At 49.8% G+C, this 18,072-nt stretch overlaps 1 protein-coding gene across 3 annotated transcripts in view; it reads left to right on the forward strand.

Annotated features, from left to right (window-relative positions):
- The window catches only part of KIZ (kizuna centrosomal protein), a 48,854-nt gene extending 34,718 nt beyond the window's left edge, over window positions 1–14,136 (forward strand). For 2 of the 3 annotated variants that reach the window (XM_087774678.1, XM_087774679.1), the window contains 2 exons: window positions 4,042–4,129; window positions 5,356–7,468. In XM_087774678.1, the coding sequence (XP_087630804.1) occupies window positions 4,042–4,129; window positions 5,356–5,536 (269 nt within the window). In that variant the 3' untranslated portion in view covers window positions 5,537–7,468. Of the gene's footprint in view, window positions 1–4,041; window positions 4,130–5,355; window positions 7,469–11,999; window positions 12,044–13,882 lie in introns of those variants that run through there. The other variant, XM_087774680.1, reaches the window with a different exon arrangement.
- Window positions 14,137–18,072: the final 3,936 nt, after the last annotated feature.

Genomic DNA, 18,072 nt, shown 5'->3' on the forward strand with positions numbered 1-18,072 from the left:
GCCGCACCGGGATCTCCTGAGTCCACTGGTCACCCAAGTGTCTGCTCTTGAGAGGACAGCATCACATGCTGGTATATTATTATAAGAGTATTTATCTTTTTTTTTTTTTTTTCTTCCCCCCCATTTAAAGGACGGGGGAGATATTTGTTGGTATTTGACCTACTTCTGGATACTGGTTACTGCGGTGTTCTGCTCAGGTTTTAAATTGGAGATTTTTTCCATCTGTTTGCTCCTCAAAGAGCACATCCTTCTATCAGATTTGCAGGTAGCCTTTATCTTCTCTCTGTATGCAAGTTTTTTACTTACCGCGGGGGAAGTCGGTGCGTGTAAGAGCCCGTGTACAGCCGGCACTCTCACCGCTGGTCCCGGGGCAGAGGCGTGCGCAGCGGCTGTTTGCCTGCTGGCAGCGGCACGGCAGCTGACAGCCCACCTTTAATCCCGCGTCACTCTTTGTAGACTATCAGCAAGCGCAGTAATTAGTGTTAACGTGGTGGAGGAGCTCGTTCAGATTTAAAGTTCCTCCGGGCGGGAACTATTGTTAGTTTTCTATTTTGGTACAGGACCTAGCAGTACGGCAGCCCAGAACGAATTCTTCTATGGCCGCTTCTGAATGCGGACGCAGTAATTATTGCCAAGGTAACTGTAAAACTACCCAGCTTGCGGGCTCAGCTGATCCTGGTGATATTCCTTTCAAGGCATTATTGACTTTGAAGTCTAGTGGCAGCTGAAATGCCCAAGCTGTTAACTATTTTATTGTTGATAAAAGTACCCAGGAAAAGCAAAGTTCCTTTTGGCGGAGGCTCTCACTTGCGAGGAAGACGGCAGATATGTGTCTGGGTTGAGTCTGCAGAAGCACTGGGGTCTTTTGCCCTCCAACTGCCTCTGTTTTGCATACGGGATTATTGACTGTTATTGGAAGTAATGGATGATAGCTCTTTATAGCTTTTGAGTGGCATACAGAGTGCTCTCGTTCCTCTCCCGGTAGAGCCGCACCTACTACGCTACTTCTGCGGCTTGCTTATGTGCTGTGTCACTTAGGTCGAAGACTTCAGTTTTGCTTACAAACTGTACAGGCTACACATGAACACGGTGGTCTTTCTGTTTTCCCAGTCCGCGTTTTAAAAACCAGCAACCTTGTGAATTACCTGTCCCGTCTCCAGGCAGGCAGAGTCGAGCACTTGGAGATCGTTCGCAGAAGGACCGTTTGGTGCCTGCAGCAGACTTCTCCGTGGGGGGACTCTAGCTGCAGTGGAGGGCTGTAATGCTGCTTTTGATGTTTGAAAGTGCGGGCTTCTTCCTCTGTGAGAGAGGTAATACAATTAGCAAGATAGAAATGTTGCAAGGACGAGGGCAAGAGCTTTCTTATCTCAGAAAATTGCATCACGCCACTTTTTTAGCCGCTGAGATGTTTGGCTATAAATTGCTGGGTGCTGCAACCTAGGCCAAAGGGGGAACACGTGGCAAAAAATATCTTCTTTTCAGTTCCGTGCTGGTACGGTACGTTCTGGGTTAAAGATCACTTTAACTGTTTGGCAGAACAAAATAATAGTGGTTCATTATGCAACGACAGCGTTTTTTCCCTGGAATTGTTGGCTAACGAACCCATTTTTTTCTGAACAAAATTGTAAAAGCTGACATGAAAGCTGCTTTGACCCATGCCGCCCGCACAATTAATTCAAAGTTGAAAAGTGTAGAGTGTTTTTAATTAACAGTGGCATCGCAGATCCTTTGGTGCTGAGTGCAAGGAACAGCGCGTAGGGAAAAAGGCGCGAGGAGAGCTGTGTCGTCTGGGACACGCCAGCTCCCGCTCTGCTGCAGAACTGCTCCGACGATTGGGGTAAGAACTTCCCAGTATTAACATCCCAGTCTGAGTTTAAAGACTGAGTTTTGTCAAGCTTGTTCAGTTGTGGCTGTGCAGCCCGGGCTGGCCGCTCAGACGGAGCAGATGCTCAAAGTACCCCATCCGGGCAGCGTCACCCCTGCGCGCCTGCGTTGCTTCTGGGGCCTCTCTGGAACGTGAGAGCTGGCACGCGGTGAGGCCGCTCCTTCCAGAAACCGCGTAGGAAGAGACCATCAAGCAGACGGCATCTGCCTTTTACCCGGCGTAGCAAGAATTGACCGAAGGCGGGCGGGAAGGGAGAGGTGCTTTTCAGCAAGCCTGTGTACGGCCCCGGAGGCGTTACGAGACGGCCGTCAGGAGCCGCCGCTCCCCAGCAGCGCTGTCGCAGCCCGCAGCCCTCCTCTCGCCTCCGCTTCTGCTTCCCGGTGCCACTGCTGCCTGCTGAATGATTTCTACGGCGCTGGCAATTCTTTTATCCGAGGGTTTCAGTCTGTACGCTGCTGTTGTGCTCTAAACCCATCTTTTTTTCTTTTTTGCCTCTTCTGCACTCACTGCATCTTTCTTGCCAGGGCTATCGTGTCCTGCTGTGTGCTCAGGGGAAAACGTGTATTTGTGTTTCACACAGCGTGCCTCTCGCTGTCACCAGCCTGCGACCGGGAGGGTGCGCTTGGCTCTTACAGCACAGCAAGGTAGATGCTTCTGGCAACGCAAACGACACACACACACATCCCCCAGAATAAAAGCGTCTTTTTGAACTAAGTTGCATTTAGCCTTAAACACGGTGATTGGTTTTATGAAGGAAATACACTGATCTGCATAAGGGTTTTATGGCACGATGCGGGTCCGTCAGGAGCGAAGTGCTGAAGGGTTTTCCGCCCTGGCAGCCCATTCCTTGTCTCTGCTCTGCCCTGTCCGTTGCACCAGTCGCTTGTGCTTTCTCACAGCGGCGAAGCAAGTATTGCCACGTGCCCACATTGGGCCGGTTTTGTCACCGCTGCATGTCTGCAGCCGAGACTCGTCCTTTCCCTGGGAAGCGGTCAGACTTTGTTCTGCGAAGCGGCGCGCTGCTGCCAGCGCAGCTCCTGTGCCTGAGCTGCGGCAGCTCGGTCTGACGCCGGCCGGGCGTCCGTCTGGCACCGCTGTGGAGGGCCTGGGGCCGCGCAGGATTCCCCCGCTGAAAGCCAGGGGCAGAGCGGTGTGGTCCGCTGGGGCGGCTGGCGGCCTGCGCGGCCGGGTGGGAAGCAGGAGTGTCCGAGATGTACAGAAATACGAAATTGTCCTGGGTTGGAATGAAGTTGGTAACGATCAGGGCTTGTTTATAATTTCAGTACTCTCTCTATATATATAGATATATATATGCAAAGTAGTCTTTTAAAGTGGGATTTGTATTTGAGCATCATGCTCTTTGGAAATGAGTACAAAGATGAGCAATTGTACAATTCTAGGGAATGAATTCATTTACCTCTTCTTTTCCTCTTCCTTTTTTTTTTTTAATTTTAAATCAGTCTCTACAGAATGGAAATGAGATACACAGAGGGGGGAGAAAGGAAAGAAAGGAATGCGTGGATAAAAGATTTTGAAAGAGTTGGGTGTTTGGCTGTTTAAGTCCTAAAAATCCCAAGATTTGCATCTCCCAAATGCAGCTCTAATTCAAGAGAATGGTTGAAAATACTGATGTGTCAAATAATATTGAGAGAGAACTGTAACTATCCAAAATAATCTACATTTAAGGGGAAGGACAATAAAAATAATCTTGCTTCCTGATTCACTAAAGTAAAGGAGAACTCAAGGATTAAAAAAAAAAAGAGTAAAAAGACCCCAGAAATCCTTTAAGTTTTGCTTAAAGTTGCCACGATGCTGTACAGCTCTTAGAGCCAACACTCAGATTTTCTAAAATGAGGTAAAACGTGCAAAAATTTCACTGTTCACAAGAAATCATCATCAGATAGCTTAATTTATAGCGAGGGAGTCTTGTTTTCTGGTGTTCGTAACGAATTTCCACCTGAGGGTGCGCAGGCACTCCTGAGGCAGGTACCATAGCTGCGCCGTGCGCGCTCCTCGACGCTGTCGTCCAACCGAGAGCGTGGCCCTTACGTGCACCTACGGGGAAATACGAGCCTGTTGCTGCTAGGGCCTGCACGCTGGCCTGAGGCCCGGCCCTTATTATTTGAAAATTTATACTCTGTGTTTTTACTTGGCAGGTTGGCATAGTCCCAAAGCAAAAGCAAGCCAAGAAGCGCATTCCGAAAGTACTTCTTCATCGAGTGAAAAAAGTCCTCCCTTCTCAAGGTAAAACTGTTAAATCCTTTCACGTTTGAAACGCTTCTGTAGAATGAGAAACACCGACAGAAAACGACTGAAGCTCCGATTCCGTTATTTTTTCACTTGGTCTAGGGTTAAGGTTCATATTTATGTTTATATAATAAGCGTCTTAAACTTTGGTACACCTTGGAAAATATTTGTGCCAAAGCCAAGTATTGTTTTGCAGCTGTTGTTTTGTCATTTTAAGACTCAATTGACATCTCAGTGAACCACAAATTAGCGTGTACAGCTGCTCTCAGTAGGGCTACTCAGGGGCCAGACAATAGGAGTTGTCAGGAGAGGGGCAAACATAAAACAGAAAGTCTTCACGAAATAAAGTGGTGGGTTTCTTCTCCCCGCATCCGCGATGTAAACTAGCTGTAACTGGATAACGCTTTGCACGGGCTCGGGGGGGTTTACGTTTGATACTGGGGTATGTATAACATGTCTGTCTGCCTTTCAGACTGAGTATGTTTAATTAATGGCCTTACATGTACCTAAAGGGGGCAGTTTGTTCTTTTTTTAAAAAAAAAAAAAAAAGAAAAAAGAAAAAGAAGTGGGTTTGTAGTTGTTTGGGTTTTTTTTTAAACCGCAGCAGTTCCCTTTGGGTCCCTGAGCAGTGCTGGTAGATGTTCCTTGTGCTCTTCTCTGGCATGTAACCGTCAGCAAAGAGCAGCAATCAAATTAGCGGCCAAGAAGCAGCAGAAAATAAGATATAACACAGCCATCTCGTGAAATATTGCTGGGCTTTAGACCCTTATCTGCCCTTGTTCGAACAGCCCAGCAAGTGGGTGCTGCTGCTACGCGGCTCCCGGTCTGAAAACTGCCAGCAACAGCACTCGGGAGAGACTTTAAAGCATTTTGGTAATTTTTTAACTCCTCCTCTTTATACGGCGTCGCTGTCCTGCTGTGGCTTTTTTATGCTGTTACTGATGAGGTCAGTTTTGCAAGTGGCGTGCTGCGTTTTGTGTTAAAATCGCAGTATTTCTGTAATTCTTCAAGTCCAGTAAATACGAGCTGTAATGCAATATTGATGAATGGCATTCATGCTTTTGTTTAGGATTAATTCTTATCTCCTTATGTACAAACTCCTTTTTTATTCTTTTTTTTCTTTTTCTAAATTTTCTGAAACTTTGATGTTCCAAGTCATACTACCTAATGCTGTGAAATGCAAGGGTGCTGCTAGAGATTAATTTTTAAATGTTAAATTTTAGTCGTTCACTGAAGCCCAGGACAGCAGGAGGAGGAGGATCAGACCCTGAAGAACCTGCTTACAGGATCGCTGCTGAGCATCTGAATAGAATATGTATCGTTTACAAGGAACTATTTCTTTATTTAAAAAAAAAAAAAAAGCGTCCAAGCTTTTTCCCCCTTGGGTGTTGCACTGCTCGCTAATAATGCGTTCGGCAGCTCCTGCATTTTTCAGATGCTGTTCATATGGTGTACGTGTTTTTCGCTGTTTTTTTTTCAAATTCTTATTTGCAATAGATTTTTTAAATAATTCACTCTGCCCTATAATTTCATGCCTTTCAGTGCTGAGAAGCAAGCCCACTTCACGCGCTGATACACGATGATGCCGCTTTAAAAAAAAAAAATCTCTTACAGCGGCTTAAAGTTAGTTTTTCTAAATGCGTCAAAAATAATGCAGCCTTCTAAACACGAAGTTTATTAGCAGCCCACGCTTTTGGACGCTCGGCAAAGACGGAGAGCGGCAGAAGCAGCGAGCACAACGGAGGAACGGCGAGGGTGGCCGGCCGCTTGTTTGCGGCCAGGACGCGGTGCGGTTTCTTCGCCGCTCCCCTTTAAGCGCTCCGCTTACCGCAGTCACTTCTCGGGCTTTATTGCTTTTACAAGTGGTCTCGAAACCCGCTACTTGAGAATAAACATAACTGCGTGGCGCTGCCGTGGTACTTTTTATAAATTCTTCTTTGCTCCGTTTTGTCACTGAGCTGATGAGTGACCTCGCGAGAGACCCTGCTGGACCTAAATAAAAAAAATGGCTTCCTCTGATGTCCTCCAGACAATAATTATGATGTGCCAGTTAAGCCCCAACTACAGCTGAGGGATTTTACTTTAAAGCAGAGGCTCGGGCGCAAAAATGCATTTATAGCTCTTTGTCTGGCACCTCATTATGTGTGGGCCTGATTCATTAAGTAATTGGTTTGCAGTTGTTTACATGAGTATTAAGGCTTTCTATTCAGCAGCCTTTGAGAGATACATTGTGCAAATGTTGCATGTTATGAATGCCGAATGAGGGGCCGGGGCCCGGTCCTATTGGCTAAACACTGCGCGCTGTTGAAAAGCGAGAGAAAGAGATTGGGTGCTGCTTTGCATAGCAATGACTTTCTTAATAAGCTTTACAGATTAATACACACAAGCTATAAAAGATGCAAAGAGATACTCTTAGCACATTTATACATGCTCATTTCACTATTATGGTACTGGAGACGGGAAGAATTGAGGGCTTTCATATTCGGTTTTTCAGTGCATGTCTTCAGTGCATGAGACTTAATAGAATCCGATGTTTATTGTATTATAAATCACGGGGAAGTAGGCAGATCTGCAACAGTTTATTATTAAAGATTCTTTCAATGTAAATCTTTTTCTGCCATTGTATTTCCTACAGCAAAATCATTTTGTGGTTGAGTGGGGATGAAAGGCATAATGTACGAAGGAGTGAGTCTTAATAGGAAGCTGCTCTCCGAGTAAAGACCACTTGTTCCCTTTTGTTCGGAGGTGCATGCCGGAGCTTCCTCCTCTCCCGCAAACATTGTCCTGCTCCACGTCTAGCTGCAAAACTACTTTTTCCTGGCTTCGTTTACTTTACCGAGGGAATATTTGCACGCACGGAGACGCAACTTTCGTTTGAAGAGTTAGCGTTTTGCGGGGGAAAAGAGCGTGTTAAATTATACGGTCACTTGGGGGAAAGGTATCAGAAGTCAGGGCTGAATCGCTCCGCCGGAGCGGGCAGGAGGCGATGTGTGTGGCATTTTGTGGTCCTGTAGCGATGGAGGCAGCCAGTGGAGGTCACTAGCTTTCTGGGTAATTCCGAATTTTTGATGCAGGCGGTTTATTTTTCGTTGACTTGTTTGCGCTGTCTTGTTTCCAAATAATCTGGAGATTAAAGATGCATTATCAACTGAGAACCAAGGAACAGTTTTAATTTGTCAGGACATAAACACGGCGTAAAGTATTTTAAACTTTGATTAATCTGTCTTCTGGAAGTGACCCGCTCTGGTCTCCGAGGGCTGTTTTTCAGTCGAAAGCCGTCTTTACCAAACAGAGATGTAATGACATGCAAATAAAAGTTGGCAGATTATAATTCATCCTGTTAATTATTCTCGAGGGCAATGTTGAACAGCGGGCGCCGAGGCGGGCTGGCCGTCGGGGGGCACTCGGGCCCCGCGCATCCCCGCGGCACAACCAGCCCCGACGCTGCCGCGCTGCGGGGGACCCCGGCTTGGCCGGGGCTGCGAGGGGAGACCCCAGGGCGGGGGCCAGGGGGGCCAGCAGACGCGTTTGCCGGGAGATCTGGGGGAAGCGGCGCGGGGTGTTTCCGGACTCCCGAGCCGCACCCAGAAACCGGCCCATATCTGGGTGTTTCATACTTCTGCCAGACTTCCAGGTGTCAAATCACTTCTGCAGGAAGCTGACTGGAAATTCAAGTGCATTTTTCTGATGTTACTGATATTTCTGAGAGCTTCGTTTCCAAAATCTTAGCATCCAGCTGTTGCAGAAATAGTAACGTGGTAGTGGCGATGCTCTGCGAATTTTGGTGAGGGGTGAGGCGACGACGTCTGCCTCAATGCACTGCCTTGGTAGCACAGAGGGACGCGTTTATTTTTGCAGCGATGCCCTCTGCGCTCCCAGCACAGTTTCATCACAGCGCTGCGATGCAGTCTTTGTGTTAGCGCTTTCTCTAGACAAGAATATTTTTTTTTTCTTCCACCTGGTATATCTAAACAGAGAACGGTCTTAAATGTAGCACGATATAGATCTTTGTATCCTAAAATAAAGGTCATCCTATTTGCAGTGTAGTTACTTAAATTCAATATTATCACTCCAATTCTGGTGTGATGAATGGATTTTTTTAGTTTATACTGACTTTCCAGGGCAGGGGATACTTCTGCGATGCCCAATTTCTGGTAAACGGTCAGCAGAAAGTGACAGAGGTGTTGGGCTTCGGCAGGAGCCGGTGGGGAAGCGTGTGGTCCCGGGGGACACCCAGCCGAGGCTGCCGCGTGGGAGGCACTGCCCGAGGCAGCCCGGCTCGCTTACTGCCACAGGGCTTTGAGACGTCGTCCAAAAACGATGTTTAAAGATGGAGCTGCGACTCTGCCTCCTCACGTATTCCTGGGGAGAAGCTTCACCGCTTCTCTCGCTGCGGGTGCATAAGCACCACCCTGCGAAAAAGAGACGCCGGATGTGTTCTCTGTGGCGTGCTGCCTCGGCGACGCGCGTGCAGGACGGAGGCGGCAGCCTTCGAGCCCCTGGCGAGATCAGCCGGAGCATCGGTGTTCCCGAGGCCGCTGCGCTCCGCGTTCCGCTTGTTCTTCTGCTACAACTTGGCATGTGGGTGGTGGTTTTTTCTCTTGGGCTTGGGTGGGTTTTGTTGGTTTGAGGTTCTTTTTCCCCCTTTGATGTTTGGGTAGTTTCCTTTGTGTCTTGGTTTTTTTTTTGGGGGGGTTTTTTTTTGGCAACTGGGTGTCTTTTTTTTCCCCCCTTTGGTGTTTCGGTGTCTTTTTTTTACTTGACACTAAAACATAGAGGTTCAACAGGTGCTTTAGCAAAAAGATACTCGGGCTAAAGCAAACGTTTTCTGCTGTTTTTCACTGAGGCACCTCTCTTAACTTGGCTCTTGTTGGTCTGGTATTTTCCTCTTAATATTAATTTTCTTTATGGAGGGAAAAATATTTTCTTGGAGCTTTTTCATTTCTTATTGTTGCAGCATCTTCAACACAAAAAGCCTGTTTCATCAGAGTGAAGGAGAGATTAAATGGCCCTTTGAAGTTAAACTGGTTTGGGTTTTTTCTTTGTTAGAGCCTGGGTTCAGTTTGGAATTATTTTAGGGAAGAAGCAAATGTGTAAATGGATATCGAGGGGTCACGACGGGGGATTAGTCGAGGCGGTGAAACTGGCCTTAGTTCATTTATACTCCTAAAATTTCTCCGCGGAGGTCTGTGTGGTTATTGTGTGCTCAGTATACCAGATGATAACGGTCATGATTGAATTTGCCGATTTCTGAATAGGAATGTTTTGCAATGTAGAGGTCTTCTTGCATCTTATCAGCCTTGGCTAATGCTTCAGACACAATTCAGGAACTTTACTCCCCGTTACAAAGCTATCTTGCAGCTTTTTCCAGGCTTGGTTTGGCGGAGCTGCGATTTCCGATCGGGCCTGCCTGAGGTCCTAGCTCCATTTTCCCCATCTCCCCGGGCATTTCTCTGTGTGCCGGCAGCTTCCGCACCAAGCCGTTGCCGACGCCCCGCTCCCCATCCCTCTCGTTACGGACCGCTGCGTCGTACGAGCGCCCAGCTCCCGGGGCGCAGCGCTACCGCCCTGGCCTGCTCTGGGAGCGAGCCCCGTTCTGCGTGCGGTGGATTGGCCCTGGGAGGATGAACCCCAGCAAATGGACGGGTTTTGGTAGAACACAAACGTCTGTCTTCCCCCCCTCTCCTGTCAGCATTGGCCTTTTTCTTCATGGGCAGCTGGGGCAGGAGAGGGAAGGTTTCCAGACCTTCCTACAGCCACGGCGGTCTTCGTCCACCGCAGCTTCTCCGTGAGACCGCTGGCCTTCAGCCGGACCTGGGGCACCTCGCAGCGCTTTGAGTTGTGCAAGAGGCGGCACAGAGGCTCTGGGCCCAAACGGCCAGCCCTCTCGTGTCTGACCTGGGGCTTGAACCACGGAGAGACGTGGAGCAAAAAATCACTTCTCAGGACCTCCTGGCGCGGCTGAATAAGGCAGCCCCGGGCGCCGCCCTCCCTGGCAACGGGAGGCGAAGCAGCAGGCGGCGGCGGCGGCAGCTGCCCGATCTTGTCTTACTGAACTCCTTGAAGATAAAATGGTTCTCGTGCAGTCTGCCACAGAAGTCACCTCTCAATTTGTAGCTCAGCAACAAGTGGTTTCTCGCTCTACGCCCAGGGGAAAAACGACGCAGCCGCCAGAGCTGCAGCCTCTTGAGCACATTTTTATGGGCCAAGCCTGGGATACGTGGAGCATCTCCTGGGAAAGGCTGAGGGTCGCAAAATCTCACCAAAGTGAGCGGGAGTTAAGGGCGTTCAGCACATTGCAGGACTCAACCCGGAGGCTCGGACTTAAAATACTCGCTGGAAATGCTGTCGAGCAAACGTATTTGAACGAGAAGTTGAAGCGTAATGCGGTGTAGGGTTTGATTCTGAATAAAACGGGGAGGCGTTTGGATGGCATGCTAACAAAACGTCAGATAAACATTTGAAGGCTAACACTTTAAAGTGTTTTACTTAAATAGTAAGTTAATAATCAGTTACGTCCCTGTTAGTACTCTACTAGTACCGTTCCTTGGTACTCGTACTTAAGCCGCAGTTTGGTATCGTGGTTCAGCTTCACTTGGTAGCTTGGTTGAAATGTTCTATTCCTGGGAATTTTTGTATGTCTGCAAAGAGGGAGGCTGTGTGCTAACGGCATTCACAGCTCGTAGAACAGGAATACGACTTCCACAGTATGAGCTTTCTCTTACTGAAAAGGGAAGGTTGCTGTAACACAAGGCGGCTGTAACGTAAGGGAGCTTCCCCCGCTTTAAGTTTAGCTTTCCAGCCGCAGTCGCAAATTCTTACTGAATACAGCGGTATAAGACGAGCAATGAATCATCTCTGCTTTTTTTTTTTTTGTATCATCTCCTTCACAAATGCCTCCACAATAGTAGTTAGGATATTTTTAACTCCCGGCTTTAAGCAATTACGTATTAGCTGCTGTGTCTTTAAATGGAATGCAGCAAATGGTATGAAATTTTTGACAGCTGATTGAGTCCTGTTTTGACTGCGGCAACAGCTTCAAATTGCAGCTTGACATGTGCTTATATTTTACTTGTCCGCACAGTAGCGTCACAAATACCTCCTATTTGATCTTCCTTATTAAAATCAACTGAAGCTTTATTTTTGGAGCTTATTGCAGGATTGTTACTATAACAGTTAATTCTCCTACATCATTGCCCCTACGTGATTATTTCACAGCAGCGACACAATACGCACGCTGCACACAAAAGATCAAAATGATCCCAGCTTGTCTGAGAGATTCAAAAGGGCCTGTGATGCTCTAGAGACAAGAGCAGCCATTTAGCAGAACAGAGTCGCAACCGCACACACATCAAGGTAGATCAAAGGCAGCGGGGAGATGGCGCGTTCGCACAGGGCCGGGGCGAGGCTGTGGGAACCCGGGAGCTGGGCGGGAGGAGCAGGCTGGCGAAGGGGAGCGAGGAAGTTCAGGGAGCATCGGCGGGGGGCGCTTGTATTTTTGTTTGGATTTCTTCTTTACTTTCTTTGCATTATCGGAAAGGCTGCAAAGGATAGACGGAGCTCTGATCCTTTGTACCCTTAATTCGCTGCCGGTGTAAACCGCCGCTGTTACCGAGGAACGACTCCAGTTCCCACTGCCTGAACATCTGGACCAATGTCCCTGCTGCGTGTTCATTTCTCCACCTTTTAGAAGACATAAAGGTGAAGAAACCCTTGATAAAATAGTTATTTTAAAAAAAAAAAAAGTAGTTACAGAAGTTACTGATATTTTTTTAAACCATCTCACAGGTTTTTTTAAAAAAGTCGATTTACATTCTGCTAATTTTGTGACATTGTGCTGATTATTTGCAATCTTTCTCTTTTACAGGACTGAAACCAGGAAGAGAATGGTAACCGCTACAAAATCCAAAGGTAAGAAACCAACGTTATGCTATTTAAAATCGATTTCCTTCAAAGTGCAATTTATATTGTAGAAGACCTCTAAGGACGGCGCTAGGGAGCCGTGTAAAACGTGAGCATGAGGAGACGGAAAGCGCGGGATGTCCCCGTCCCAGCACGCGAGCCAGCCAGGGGCTGACGTGACAAATTCTGGGCCAGGGAGGACGTGTTCCCCAGCGCACGGGGCGGGGAAGGCGCACTGCTCTGTGCATGCGATTCGGAAGAGCAGCGACCTTTGCTTCAGGGTTTCAGTCGAACGGTAGCAAACAGCAGGTAGGAGAAAACCCGGAGAAGGAAAGACCTGATGTTTTCTTGATCTTCCCTTTGAAGTGGGGGTTGCAGACGGGGGTGGGCAGCAGCACGTGTGTTTTCCACGGCTACAACAGGTAAGCGCACAAAGGTGCCTGCGCGCCCGGGGGCGTGCATCTGGAACAGTCTTCTCCCAGGAGCAAGCAAGCTTTCTTTTAAACCCGTCTTTGGGCCCTGCACGTTTTCATTCTCCCTCGCCTTTCCTTTTTCTCTCTTAAGCACCATAACACCCGCTGGCACCTGAAGTCTCCTCTAACGGAGCGTCCCGTCAGCGGAGTCAGCGCTGGGGGCCGGGAGCTCTCTGCCTGGAGCTCAGCTTTGGGAGCTGCGCAGTCCGGGATGGCGCAGGGGGCGTTGCAGAGGTGCGCCGTCTGCGCCGACGGACGGGTGCCATCGGCGATGGCTGCTGCGGTGCCATTGGAAGGGCGCTCTCGCATCCCCAGCCTGTTTCCTTCCTTCTCCGCCGGGGAGGTTGGGTTTTTGGAGCCTTTCAGTGTGTCCGTTCTCTTCCCACGCGTTCAGCTGGCGCCGCTTTGCCATTCCCGGGCAAGGCGGGCGGAGGGCAGACCTGCAGCCCGGGGGGCCGGGGATACAGGATGAAAGATGCAGCTGCTGGGTTTGTAGATAAGATATTTATGTAGCTTGTGCCATCAAAAGCCCTGCACACATTAACCCTGCCGCAGTCAAACACGAGCTGACATTTCTGTGCGGTATGACAGCCTTCCTCTCCCTGTTCCTGAGTCTTACGCCTCATTGGGGGCATCGTGGCTGTTGCGCTGACTTCGGACAGACAGCAGCCCTCTGAAGGGGGTCTGGACAGACAGACAGCACAGCTCTGTGGGCGACTGCGGGCTTGACTTACGCTTCCCCACGTGCCACGCTTTTCACTTTTTTTCGTGGGTCAGATGGCTTTACGTACTGGGGAATCTCAGGCACGCCGAAGTTAGATGCGATTCTGGTTATTTCAGTGAAATCTTCCGCTAATTCCCAGAGCTGTTGGTTAAAGCCGTGCAGTTCTTTGAAGTCAGTCTTGCCTGTATTGGATCCTGTCACAAAGTGGTGATTTTTCATTTGTGACATCATTGCCATTTTTATGCCAACTCTGTGATGTCATGCTCCAAGTGTGACTTCACCGCCGGGTCAAGTAGAGGGAGAAAGTGGAACATAATAGACAAAGCTGCAATTCAGGCAGCAGCTGGTCAAGTAAATTGCTTGGAGTGGACATGTTCTCTCAAGCTACCTTGAGGAACAATGAAGTGGGACCTCTGAATGAGCCCGCTGTTCGGCCAGAGCAGCTCCGCCAGCGGAGACCCGGACGCGGTGATGGCACGCTCTATCGGAAACGCACACCTCGGTCTTGCAGTCTCCTAAGCTCTGACCTTCTCCATGAGCCGGGGGGGGGCTGTCTGCCTCCGGAGAGCTGTGACGTGATCACATCGGTGACATAAATGACGTAAACGTGGAAAAGATTTTATAATTTTTCTTTTTTCTTCTCACCCTCAGCTTTCTGGGGCGAATCCGACGACAGCAGCTCCGAGATTGAGGCTGCTCTGCGCCCACAAACTCACAGCACAGAAGCAGACGAGTTTGATGACTTCTATGACTAAGATTCCCCCGCTCGCTTTTGGGCAGAAATAAACAATACCATCTCGTGCACCTGGAGAGGGCCGCTGTCTGAAGCGCAGCTCATCGCTTCATAGTCAAAGAAAATTTAGATACAAAATAAATATAACTCGGTGCCGTACACGGCCTCCTTGTGTGTGTGCCTTCTCTCGTGTGTGTGCATTTTAACGTTTCGACGACGGAGCGAGACGTGGTTTTGAAAAAAGCAAGCCAGCGTTCTGGGTACGCATACATATGCTGCTCGGGGTGGGCTGGCATGTTTGATCTTTATCTTCTTCCGCAACAGATCAAGAAGAAGAAATGCATAAGATGTACATTTCTCATTCAGCACGTTTTGGAATAGAGCGGCATTTACATGTGGCGAGCCCCTGTGATTTTCTGCTTTTACTTGCTTTGTAAAATCCATGCTGGCGTTGCTGTATGGACATCACAGTAATTGGATGACTCTAGGAGCTTCATGCATTTTTAATTTTCTTCTTTTAATTCCTTTTATCTAAAATTAAGTTCATTAAACATGAGATTTTCTTTCGAAGGGAGAAACCAGGGGACATCATAAAAAAAAAAAATCTGTTCATAATTACGATAAGTTCAAAAGCAAAAAACAGCACCCCAATTAAACTCCGCTGCAAAGCAGAACTGCTTCTTTGAATACAGGCACCAGCCTTTGGGCCCGGTCCATCAAACCCAATTTTAAAATGGTAACAATATTCAATTTAATAAAAAGAGCATGTAGTCTGAGGCAAGCTGGAGAACATGAAATAAGAGCTCACAGAGGCTTCAAAATGAGAAGAGCCCTCGGTCCGGCTGTCCGCTGGCTTGCCTAATCTCGCGGGTTTCGCTCTGGCGTTGGCAACGGTGCAGCGCTGAACCTTCCAACAACTGGAAAGCAGCTGCACGAAGGACGGGGCTGGGCGAGCGCAGGACCGGAGCCGATGTCCTGTGAGACAGCTAGGCTCGACTGTCGGACTAAAGCTGGGCTTTACCGACAGCTTTAATGTCCTTCCCCCGCTGCGCCAGGTTGCGTGCCCATGGCACCCCAGGCTATCTTGGCTTAAGGCTCCTGTGATCCCGCCCTTCGGAGCCTGGCTAGCTGATACAGCCTCGGCCAGGAAAACACCAAAGATCCCTCTGCCCTGCCCAGTTTTTACCAGCCCGACTCCCCGTGTCCTGCGGGACCACTGCCCCACAGAGAAGCCCCTGTGCTGTGCGGTGGGCAAGCTGGCCAAGGGATGAGGAGGAGGCAGCCCATGGGGACCGCGGGAGGTCTCCTGCTTCCCAAAGCAGCAATTCCCATGTGCCGGGCTGCTGGAGAGGGTGGCACAGCTCCCAGCTCTTCATTGCCATGGGCAACCTCGGCCAACGCTTGGCTATCAAAGCCGTCGGGGGGGAGGAAATCGCAGGGCTGTCCTGCAGATCATGACGCTTGAAAACAAATTCCGCAATGCGACGGCGATTTGGCCGGAAGGGCTCGCGCCCTGTCGCGCTGCTGCTCTTGGGGGACCACCGGGTAGGTTTAGGGGCTTCTCGGCAGTCGCCTTGGAGGCTTATCTTGGGTCGCGTGCTGCCGGCTCGGTGCCACCCATCAGGACCGACATCCGAACCCGCCACCCGAGGGCTGGCGCCCGGGTCATCGCTCCCTGCTGCTTTTTTCTGATCGTCCCTAAGCTGTGGCAACCCAATCCTGGTGCTCCTAGCCACCTGCTCAAGGTGAGCTCGCCAGCACGTCACCCCACAGACTACTGCTATGTGATTTTTCAGTGGGTGTCAGACCGAGGTTGATCTGGAGAAAGTCCCTCCAGCAGCCTGCGCTGCTAAGTAACACTGCACCAAATCCGCGGTGCCTTTGTAGTTTTAAGCTCTCCCTGAGCTATTCCAGGTTCTTGATGTCAGCCCGCTTTATATCCCCTGCGTGATGCAAGGCGCCCATCACGTCTTTGGTGCTTTCTGCTCCCCGAGTCCGGCTCAGCCACAGACACGCAGCTCGTGACAGATGACAGATGGCTTTGGGAGCTTCTGCTAAGGCCGTATCTCGCTGTTGGTGTTCAAGCGATAGCCGAGTTCCTCCAGAGCATTATTTATTATACTCTTATTGTGCACAGACTCATTAGATGCAAAACATTCTGCCAGTCAACTTTACTCTGCTCCTTCACAGCTGTCACACTGGCAGCCCGAAGACGATGACAGATGACGGTGATGGACGGGGGGCTGTAATCAATACAGCCCTAACAGATTTCAATCGGCATGCCACTCATCTCCGGAAAACACCGTAACGAAAAGTCTCCCCGCATTCCTGCCGCGTACGTGCGACGACTTGGCGCCACGCTCCTTTTTCGCGTGTCGTATGCACACCGTCGTGAGGCAAAACGTCGGCTCCTGCCCCGTACGTCTGCTCACAAAAACAAGTTAGCACAGAGGGGCTGGGGAAAAAAAACCACCAGATGAGTGCCGTTCTCCGTTATGTTCTTAAAAAGCTGTGCTTTCGCCCAGCAAGCACCAGGTGCGCGCCTTCACCGAGGAGGCCCGGGCTTAAGCTGCTGCAGCGTGAGTTTTGCTTTAGGATAGCTGTAAGGGTTTGGGCTTTTTGGCTTTTTTTTTTTTTTTAGCAAAATGTAGATTGTCTTTCCAAGGAAATGTTTGTTGCCGTATTAATTTTTTCAGCGCTTGTTTACACAAGTAATTATAAGATAAGATGATCATATTTCATTTGCATTTGCCGGTGCCGCTCTCTTCTGTTTTCTTTAGCATTATCAGAAAAACAACTGATTGCCCATCAATACAAACAAAATGTTAATACTAAGCTGTCTTGCTCTATACCGAATTCCAGGAGGAGCAGTGCTACGAGAGGAAACTTCAATCAGGGTACGTTTTGTAAGGACCAGATAAAGGACAATCTTTAGCTGATGCCACAGATGTGGTGCCAATGCAAAGCCGCTGGGGAAATTCATTCAAGTCACAGATTTTATTAAGAGGAGTGACAACAGAAAATGGCTTAACAGCAGCTAAGCGAGGCTAAGAATAATGAGACATACAATATTGGGTTAATTTGTCCTACAGCAAAGCAGCAAGGTTCCTCTCCCCTCCCCAAATCAGCGGCGTTGACTCAGTAAGCAGTGCTGAGATTTTGTTATTTTTGTTAATGATTCCCAGGCTGCTTTTTCGTCTCCTCGCCCCCGTCGCTGCCCTCGTCATGAAGTTGGTGTGCAGCGACAGGACACAGCGGAGCACAAAATCTTCCTCCTGTTAATCCCGTTTAATACGTGAAGGTTTAATTCCATTTCAACATCGTCGAACGGCTGACTTAATGCTATTTGCTTATGCAACGGGCAAAGCGATGGGACGCGGCGCTTTACGCTGCCTCTTGCGACTGTCACAGACGGCACCGAGCCATTTCGCCCTCGCTGCTGCTGGCACTGTCCCCTCGGCTTCTGCTGCCCCGCCGCCCTCCCGCCAGCACCCCGGCGCTCCTCTTAAACTGCTGCCGACAGCTCTCCCTCTCCTCCCCAAGGCCTCTTCCACAGCCTCGCTCCTCAGCCCGATTCCCTCACTGTGGCGGCAGGCCTACTGAAGGAAAAGCTGCCCCAGAGGGAGCACCCGTGCTGCCTGAATCACTTGTGTCACCCGTCTTCTGCCTGAACCATCCCACAGAAGCGGGAAACCATCCCACATTGGCAAGCTGCTCTCTTTTAACAGTGCCTTCTGTTAATGGAAGGCAAGTTTTCACACAGAGCCTTGTCTGAGAGCAAGGACGGCACGCAGTGCGGCCTCAGACATCGGCCTGCTCTCAGGCTTTTCCCTTCTGCCTGCCCTAGGGCTGTTATCTTTGCACCGAAGGCGCTCCCCTGCGGCTTTCGGGGCGGGGGGAGGCGGCGGGCCCCTCGGGGCAGGGCAGGGCCGGGCCCAGCCGGCGGCACGGCCGCCTCTCCCCTCAGTCCGCCATGGCGCCCCGACGCCTGCGCGCCCTCACCCGCCCCCCCTAAGATGGCGGCCCGGCCGCGTGCGCCTCACGTGACCGCCCCGCCCCGCCCCGCCCCGCCGCCGCGGGCGCGCGCGCTCCCCCATGGTGCCCCGCG

Source organism: Nipponia nippon, unplaced genomic scaffold (genome assembly GCF_047370975.1).
Source record: "Nipponia nippon isolate SJK-2023a ecotype South Korea unplaced genomic scaffold, ASM4737097v1 scaffold_4, whole genome shotgun sequence".
In the NCBI taxonomy this organism is placed as follows: domain Eukaryota; kingdom Metazoa; phylum Chordata; class Aves; order Pelecaniformes; family Threskiornithidae; genus Nipponia; species Nipponia nippon.